The sequence below is a fragment of the Galeopterus variegatus genome, unplaced genomic scaffold (assembly GCF_000696425.1).
Source record: "Galeopterus variegatus unplaced genomic scaffold, G_variegatus-3.0.2 Scaffold158, whole genome shotgun sequence".
Taxonomy (NCBI): Eukaryota; Metazoa; Chordata; class Mammalia; order Dermoptera; family Cynocephalidae; genus Galeopterus; species Galeopterus variegatus.
Window position 1 is genome coordinate 518385 of NW_007726269.1, and position 9946 is coordinate 528330.

The 9946-nt window shown below is 36.8% G+C and overlaps 1 protein-coding gene across 1 annotated transcript in view; it reads right to left on the reverse strand.

Moving 5' to 3' along the window:
• The window catches only part of WDR75 (WD repeat domain 75), a 30489-nt gene that overhangs the window by 11294 nt on the left and 9249 nt on the right, over window positions 1-9946 (reverse strand). Inside the window, 7 exon segments of the mRNA XM_008593454.1 lie at window positions 963-1138; window positions 2212-2327; window positions 2419-2478; window positions 3350-3508; window positions 7677-7765; window positions 8244-8363; window positions 9432-9502. Of these exon segments, the coding sequence (XP_008591676.1) occupies window positions 963-1138; window positions 2212-2327; window positions 2419-2478; window positions 3350-3508; window positions 7677-7765; window positions 8244-8363; window positions 9432-9502 (791 nt within the window).

Genomic DNA, 9946 nt, shown 5'->3' on the forward strand with positions numbered 1-9946 from the left:
ATTAAATGTTGGCACATAGTTCAGGCACTCGGAATTTTTAGGTTTTCAGCATTTTGGTTAACTTCTTGCCCCACTGACCTATGGGCTACCTTTGGAGAAGGCAGAAATTGGAATGGAGGACTAGGTGTATATGATTATAGTTGTGCAACTTATATTTTCAAAACCTTTTAATGTGGGATGATGTAGGGAAATAACAGAAGGGTTCCGAAGTGGGCATTGGTGCTTTCATAACTATAATGGCATTTTCAGGTCCCCAAATACCTCTAAAGCTTGTTTCTATCTTAAAAGGGCAGTACTGTGAATGAAAGAGGATCTACGCTAGAACTGTGTCCTTAAAAGAACAGCAGGGCAGCACAGTGTTGTGATTTTTAAAAAGCACAGGTTACAAGAGTGGTGACTAAGAACAATCACTTAATCTCTCTGGGCCTGGTACCATACATGTAAAATGTACGGCTTATCTTAAAATATTCTTTTGAAGATTAATAAGACAATGGGTATAAAAGCACTAAGTCTAGTTCTTGCACACAGCAAGGACTTGATAAATGGTTATTATAGCCATGGTACAAGAAACGCTTGTGCTCCTTATCTAATTACAACATACATGCTACACTACACTACAACTCTGCCTACACTCCCAGTTCTCCAAAGAAGGCTGTATGACATTAATGTAAGAGCAAGGGAACACTTGGATTCTAATCCCTGATCTGCCTGGAATTAAGGATTATGTCCTCGCGGTGTCACTTTCCCAAGTTTCTTCATTTATCCAATGAGATGACATTATGACTTAGAAGACACCAATGAGCAGATAGCTTAATTAAACACTTTTCAGAATAACACCTCCCCCATATTTCTAAATCTAAAACTTATCAAAATAAAACATTTTAAAGACCAACAAAACCATAAAATAGGAAGTAAAATATCTTATACTCTGAAGTTAAGAAGTGGCTATAAAGGTAGTATACCTTTGTGTCTTCTTATTAAATGTCCACAGTTTCATTTGTAATTCAAGCTCAGTTTCCTTTTCTTGCCGTTGTTCCACCGTTGCAAGCCAGTTACCATAGCAGTCAAATGCAGCCTTTGTTAGTTCAATTTGTATCAGACCATGATCATTAATATATTCTTGCTGTATAATATCTAACTGATGGGTTAAAAAAACAAACCAAAGTACTCATTAATGTAAATACATAAATGTTAAAGCATTCAAGAAATGATAATTACATCCAACACTTCTAGAATCTATAATAATAGATTTGTAGATAAAGGGAAAAATAAATTAATCGTTACTATGAACATCAAAATTGGACATTAAAAAAGAAAACACATTATACAGTATCAATCTGGTGATTATTCTTCAATGACCTTAAATGTGAGCAATAAATCAGACCCATTATATTATACAGCAAAACCTTTAACTTACAGTGGTGTTTTTCTCTTGTTTCTAAGAACAAATAGCTTTATATAAAATCTCAAGACAGATTCTATGTCACTACAAAGAGCAGAAAAAAACCTAGAGTCTTTAAGAAGGAAAGATAAGCGATGCTGTAAGTGGGATGGCATTTTATTTTATTTGGTTTTTAAAATTCCATTTCCCTGCCTATTTACTAAGCAAATACAGTACTTACTATTAAAGTGTCTACTATTTCCAGGCATTGAACTAGATGTAAGGGTACTGATAAGCTTCTTTTCTTTGAAGGATTTGAAGGCCATGGAGAGAAAGAGATAAAATGTTACAGTTGCTATGATAGAAATCTATAGTCCTGTGGGGCACAGGAAAAAGTGAGAAGTCTGGATTGTATTTATCAGGATTATAGGAAGTATTCCTCTTTATTATACACTAAAATTTTAATTTTCAACATGTGAATACTGTTTCACCACAAAGATACAGATTCATACTGTCACTCCACATATTCTCATTTCCTTATCCTTGTCACTCAAGTGCACAGATGTGTGGGACAGCTAATTGGGGTGTGTTTTGAAACAAAAAATAGAGAGAGCAAGTGTGAGTCTGCCAACTGGCTTACGTGTAATCTGCAACTATGGCCTCATTAGAATTATGCTCTAAATGAATTAAGTAACCATAGATAATACTATGTTCAATTAAACATAGGCACAGGATCTTGCTTTAGAAACTACCAATAAATTACTTGACCCCAGCAGTAATGTAAAGAACTTTCATTAGTTTTAAGGCTAGTTAATGGATCTATATCTTACATTGTATAGCTGCTTATCACTCTGGAGAGAATAAAACTGCAGGTGGCCAGGTTTTCCATTCAAAACCAAAGCTTTAGTTCTTGGATCAATCATCAAACCAGTAAAGATACTCCTATCTGCAAAAGAAGTGATAAACAATAGTTGAAATCAGAGAAATATTCACTCCTAAAATGTACATAATTCCAAATCCACAGGGTTCTCTGATACCTTTCACTAGGCCTTGAATTACTGCAGATGCCTCAAGGTTTCGGTGAATAACTATTATCTCTGTGGGTAAAAAATAAATATTTAAACATAAACAGGAGAGAACTTCAAAGTGAAGAAGTCACCTGAATTTATACCACCCTGAAATATGCAAGAATACAAAACAACCCAGTAAGTTCAATCAACTTGAAGTATTACTGAAAAATCAGGGATATACCTTGTGATTTAGGTAAAAAACTAGGGCTGGGAATGGGGACTTTTCTGTTGGAGCTCCTAAGGTTTATCAGTTGTGCCTATGAATACCTTTTAAGCATCAACTCAGAAACTATACATACATACATATGTATATATACATATGTATGTATATATATGTTAAGTATATCTAAAAGATAGTTTAACTTTGAAGTAAGTCATGCCACTAATAGACTGCGCACAATATGCTCTTTTCTGAAGGGAAAGGAAACAATGGGCTATTTCAAAAAAGAACACTTTTTTAAAAAGAAAACTTTTTTTCCCAAAAAAGTATTCTTTTGAAAATGCCCTTATATTTATGAAAGCACCAATGGCCACTTCAGAACCCTATCATTATTTCCCCTAGTTATGAAAGCACCAATGCCCACTTCGGAACCCTTCTGTTATTTCCCTACATCATCCCACATTAAAAGGTTTTGAAAATATAAGTTGCACAACTATAATCATATACACCTAGTCCTCCATTCTCATAAAAATAATTCTGAAAATGTTGGGTTCCAGTGGCATCTAGGGGTAGAGAGGGGTGGAGAAAAGAGGAGGAATGGGAGAAAAAAGGGCCCATTAAATCTTATACTACTCTTAATTAGTTTTAGGTCTCTTCGTTTTCCATTCCCTACAGATGTTAGCTGATTTACGGTATTATACAAATTACATTTCTTCACAGTAAAAAGTGCAGACTTACTATTATCAGAGTGAGATGTACAGAACAAATCTCCTGCAGGTGAGACTGAGATATGTTCAATAGTAGCTCCTAAACGGGGGAGAAACTCCTTATTTTTCTCGGTTGCATCACGCCACTCTACAAGTACAGATTCATGACCGCCACTCAGCAGGCTGGTGCCTTCATATCCATCCAAAGAAATTAAAAAGACAGTGTTTTGGGGAAAACAAATAGGGAGAAAAAAATATAATTAACACTTTTATTTTTCCTACAATATTAAAGAAATAAACTCTTTTTACAAATTTATAAGCAAGTATCTTTGTCCTTTAACATACTCTTGAGACAAATAATTTAAAGATCACTGGTTCAGAAATTTTCCTTTCCAGTGATATCTGACTAGCTGTTGACCAACTCCTCTGCCAACATACTAGAAAAGCTGGACAAAAACATCCTGTAGGCCCAGATGGCTTCATTGATAAATTTTTCCAAACATTTAAGGAAGAAATAAATCAATTTTATACTCTCTCACGTAACCAAAAAAAGAAAGAACACTTTCCAATTTGTTTCACAAGACCACTGTAATACTATACCAAAACTAGGACATTATAAGAAAAGAAAATTACAACCCCATTTCATGCAGATGAAATTCCCAAACAAAATACTAGCAAACTATACCCAATGATATATTAAAAGGATAACATGTCATTGCAGAATTTATTGCAGGAATGAGATAGTATTTTAACATTTGAAAAATAAATCAATGTAATTAACTCCATTTACAGAATAAAGGGAAAAACTGTGATTGTGTGAAGATGCAGAAAAAGTAAATGATAGAAATCTACACCCGTTCATGATAAAAACTCAGCAACCCAGGAATTGATGGAACCTTTTAAATATCATCAAGGATACCTAGAAAAAATCTACAGCAAACATCATACTAAATAGTAAAATACTGAAAACTTTTCTCCTGTGATTAAGAACACTGTTATTATTTTTATTCAACATTAGCTGGATATCCTAGTGCACTGAAATGAAACAAGGAAGACAAGAATTGGAAAAAAGGAAATAATTACTTTAGTGTTCACAGACAGCATGACTGCATCAAGGCACAGCCAAGAGTGTAGAGATAAACTTTCAGAATAAGTGAATTTAGCTAGGTAGCTGAACATAAGAGACATATGCAAAACTCAATTTTATTTTTAAATACTAGCAAGCCAATTAGATTGAATATGAAATGAAAAAAATACTAACAGCATAAAAAAACCATCAAATACCCAGGAATAAATCTAGTGAAAGATATATGAGGACCCCTTATATCCTACGTCACTGAGATAAGTCAGACTTTAAAAACAGATATTTATTATGATTACAGACTAAAATAGTCAATACCATAAAGAATATCAATTCTCTTTAAATTGATCTATAGTGGCATTGTCCAATGTCACCTACCAGCCACATGTAGCCATTTAAATTTAAATTTAACAGCTAAAAAACAAACAAACAAAAAACACCTGTAAGAGAATCTCCATGACCAATGAACAGAGATTGCTTAGGAAACTGTTTTATATTGTTTTACAAGAAGCATCCCACGAAATAACCATTTTCCAATTTTTTGTGAATCCAAACCCAAAGCATAAGTAGGCTGGAGATGCCTCTTATTTGCTGGGGCTCCAGGGTGTTAAACCCAAGTAACCCTCTAAGGATTCAGATCACAAGGTACCATCTAAGAATTGTCCTGTCAGTTTCTAGGAAGACATATGAAAAGAAAAAAATCACTTTTCCTGCCTTCTTGTTTTTCAGGCACAAAATCTTCTCTAGTATCTGTCTAGTAAGCTTTTTACAAGAGCAGTCACAATATACCAACATAACTTTCACCACATGGGCGTGAGGATGCTAAAAGTAACCAAAGACAAAATATACGTCTCCATGTTTCTGTTGAAGACCACTTTATTTTCAAGGACGTATTTTTACTCACTACAGACACTCTCATGCAGCTTAAATGGAACAAACGTCTGAATTAATTTAAAATAGTGACTGCTGAATGAGGCAATCTTACAGTTAAAAACATGAGCTTTAAAATCAGACCTAGGTCCAAATTCCTCTTACTAGCCATGTCCTTGGGCAAGTTAGTTATCAACTCCAAACTTTTTTTCCTTCATCTGTAAAATGAGAATAATAATACCTATTTCTTAGGGTCAAGGATTAAGTCAGACAACGAATGTAAAGCACTAGCATACTTATTTGCACCTGATAAACTGTAGTTACAGTTATGAACCACAAGCACTGAACTATGTAGACACATTAAAAAAAAAAAAAAAGGAATACAGATTGGTTAGCTCTGCTGGTTTGAGTGCGGTATTACAACACCAAGGTCAAGGGTTTGGATCCCTGTACTGGCTGGTTGTAAAAAACAAATTAAATTTAAAAATGGAATGTAATTTAAATAGGTTATTTATGTCAATAAGAGACTTTATCACAAATGTACACTTTGGAACTTTGAAGGTCCAAAGTTTTAGGTTTGGAACCTAAAGTATATGGAATTGTGTTAAGGAAAGACCAAAACACAGGAGTGATAAATAAAATTCATTTGGTCCATGCAATTCTAAATCTTTCAAACTATGAATACAGTGAATTAAAACAACTGATTCTGGACTTGCTTCCAGTCAAGATCGCAGAATAGATGGTACCCAGCTTCACCCTCTCCCACAATCAACCAATTTACAACTATTAGAAAGCAACGACTGACAAGCTGGGGCTGCTAGAGCTCAAGGGAAGAAGAAAGAAGATCTATAGAATTCATGAAGGCAGGAGAAGCCACAGTGAGAGAAAGAAAGGACTGCTCTGGCCGTTTCAAGCTCTGGCCACTTCAAGGGCTGGCCCTGGGGAGCACACAGAGCAAGAGCTACAAAAGCCGCAGCTGTGCCCTTCCTATAAAGTTGCTTGGAGACTGCAGGGGAGCAGAGGGCCTTGGTTGCCCCCAGGCCAGCTAGACAACTAACAGGGTTCCCGTGGACCCACACAGGAGCGAGAAGCCACAGGCAACAGAAAAAAGGAGCCACTCAGAGACTGGTGAGTCATCACAAGGGACTGGAGCATGACCCGTCCCGTGGGAAGTGTTTGGAGTGCAGGTGGTGGGGGAGAAGGTCCCACTGGGGGAACACTGGGGCATAGTGTGGACAGCTGATCTGGCCTCCAATTAGTGCAGAACCACTCAGTGAGAGACTGGTCAGGAATATAGAACTGTAGGGGGTGCAGTTTGCTGAAAAGACTCAGGCCCAGGCCAGAGTTTCCACACAACCCAGATGTACCAGACCTCACAAGACCCAGAAGTGCTTACAAGTCAACAATTAAAACCTGATCTGCACAAAAAGCCTTCCCTAGGGAATCAGCAAAGCAGCAATTTAGCTCGACCATAGGCTCAAGTGCCAGTTCACAGGAAGTTCCCCCTTTTTACAAGTAACCAAGAGACAACAAATTAGTTCCAGTGCAGAGTTTAAGTGGTGGGGGTAGCTAATAATCCAACACAGAACTGAAAAACAAAAAACCAATAGATCAAAGTTCTGATATTAACCAGTAAAGGTCTACCACCACCAAAGAACGCCTATAAAATCTAGACGGACCAGAAGCCTCCTGGGCTCCCAAGCCAGGGTGAGGGGAGGGCTGAGGGCCTCAGCTGTACCTCCCCAACACCTGCAACCAGCCCAGTGACAACTACTGACCTGCCACTGGAAACACCCCAGGCTACTAAACTGGGGCAGTGGGGGGCTGAGGGCCTCAGTCATGTCCCCACAGCTGAGGTCTGCAACCAGCCCAGATATGACCACCAAGCCACCGCTGTGGGAGGCCAAGGGCCTCAGCCATGCCCCCCTGACGACCACACTCAGCCCAGCAATGACCACTGAGTGGCCACTGGAAGCCCAACCTTGGGGTCTCCTGCTGGAATAAGGGGATGCCATGGGCCACGCCTCACCCCTCATTTCTCTTCCCATCTTTACTCCTCTCCCTCCCCCCGCCAAATGCTCCACACCATCTTAGAAAGTAAAAAATAAAAAAATAAAAAAATAAAAAAATAAATATTTAAATAAAAAGAAAAAGAAAAAATGTCTCCATGAAATGAGGAAGAAAGGAAAATTAGAGGAACTCGACGAAAAAAATTAATGTGAACAATGTATGGTTTTACTCTTTCCTAATCATTCCAAATGTCTTCTCATTGTCAAATATATTCATTGTCATTGTATGAAGGGACGAATAAAATGATGCTCAGAATTAAAAAAAATAATAAAATAAAAATAAAACAACTGATTCATATACTTCAAAGTTTCAATTTAATTATTAAATGTGCACTTACCTGTTACTGAAAAAGCCAAATCCATAACCATATCATGGTGCCAATGTAAACACGTGTACGTGTATTTCTTATTATTGTCAAAATTCCTCCTATTAAAGAAAAAAAAAAAATCTTCATTTGACCATAGATGTAAGGAAAATAATGCCATGCCAAGTATAATAAACGGAATATATACCAAACATAACCAATCACAACATCAAGCTTATTGGTCTTAATATAAAAAGTTTCTAACCCATCACTTCCATCAACAATATGCCCTACTAGATATTCTCTAATGTCACTCTTTCCTTTTTCGTTAAAGGGTGGCAAAAAGTTCACTTCAAATGATACAGGCAACATGAAGTTGTTCACTCCCCCTACAAAGCCCAAGGTTAGAAACCTTAAAACAGTAAGTATGAAATGAAGAGCATGATAAAAAGAAAAGAAAAGGGGGGGGGAAGGAGGATTGTTAGAAAAGCTTAATCTCCAGTACTGTCCTTTTTCCTGAAGCTAGAGATAACCCTATTCTACAGGACTAATATAAAGTAGCCTATAAGTGATCACCACACTCTTCATGAGTTAACTGACCAAAGACGAATTTTGCCATCCATGTGACCAGATGCTATGCAGTCCTCCTTTGGATGACATGCTACACAGGTAAAACTGTTCTTAGCATGTTTCTTGTTTCTTGATGATGATAAAGTAAACCTAGGAAAAAATTTTTTCTCTTGATTATTAAAGTCTCTTGCTAAATAGTAATATAGTTAAGTAAAAGGGAATTCCCAACCTTAAACAAAATTGGAGAGCTGTCAGAATTCAATGAACAAAAATGCATGATTTTTTTTAAAAGAAAGTTTTGATCAACCATCAAGCCTTCTGTTTTATAAACATATATTAATTTACAATATAAACCTCATGTGAATAATATTCTACCATAAAGTAAAGAAAAGACAATCCTTTTAGTGGCCTTTTTTTGCCTCCACCAAAGCTTGTTTAAATTTCTCACTGAGCCTAAGTTTAAACATGAGGTATGGACAAGCCAAAGAAATTATATCCAAGACAACCGGCTAATGTGTCTAAAGAGACAAATCCAAAGATGTTACAATATCTAGGATATTTCCTATTCTTAGGCTGAATATTGTCAATCTTCTGGCTCTGAAGAAGTCAGGTTTGTATTCTGCAAAGAAAACAAATGTTAATCCTCATGTGTATTATTAGTTCCTTTTTATTATGGAACAGTATTCCACTGAAGGTAGAAGCGAAGAGGGGACAATGTCACTTGAAAAGTGACCACTCAACGCTTAGCAAGTCTCTCTAAATATGGATATGTTATTCAACCTTACAACTTTAATAGGTAGATATTATTTCCATTTTAAATATGTTAATTTGAAGCGCATCAGTGTTCAAATGGAAAAAACTTGACTCATTTTAAACTCAGGTATCCCAAAGCCTACATTCATTCCTATTGCCATAAAATGGCAATGAGAATCAGCCTGGTAAAGGCTTTTCAAACTACATTCAATTATGACACCAAATATGCAGACCAGAACCTAGGTGTATAGGATTTGGGCTGGAAAAAGCTCCTTAGGTTTTTATGACTAACGGTTCCCCAAACTATCCACTGTGGGCTAAAAACTACACCTCTGTACCTCATTGTCTCAAAATCCATCATAAAATAAAACTAGAAATAACTTTTGGTCATAGGTATGTGGATGAAATAAAATTATAACAAACCCTTGAGTAAATAATATAAAACTAACAAAAAGCTATTCCTACCTTGATGTTGTTTTCTTTTTGAAAAAATAAACAGATAAGTAAAAGTCCCGGACTGCAGCGACATATTCTCCCTGGTATTTCAAAGAAAAGGTAACATTCACAAAAATAGTTAATATGCTTTAAGAAGAAAAATTCTCATCACAATAGTTAACACTAACAAAAATTTTGTTCCACAGAATAAGGTTATTGATATAAACTGATATATACTTTGGCTATAGAAAGGATACTCCTATTTTAAAACAATGATAGAAAATTAAAAAGTGATCTTAGGTCTTAAATCCCAAAACTAGACTCTTGCAAAGTATAACGATGTAAAATTTTTTCCATTAGGGGCCGGCCCGGTGGCGCACTGGATAGGTGCGCCGCTTGGGAAGCGCGGCGGCGCTCCCGCCCGAGGGTTCGGATCCCACATACAGACCGGTTCCCGCTCACTGGCTGAGTGAGGCGCGGGAGCAACATCGAGGGTTGCGGTCCCGTTGCCGGTCCCCGGTCCGGTGCCGGGGCGGGCCCGAGGG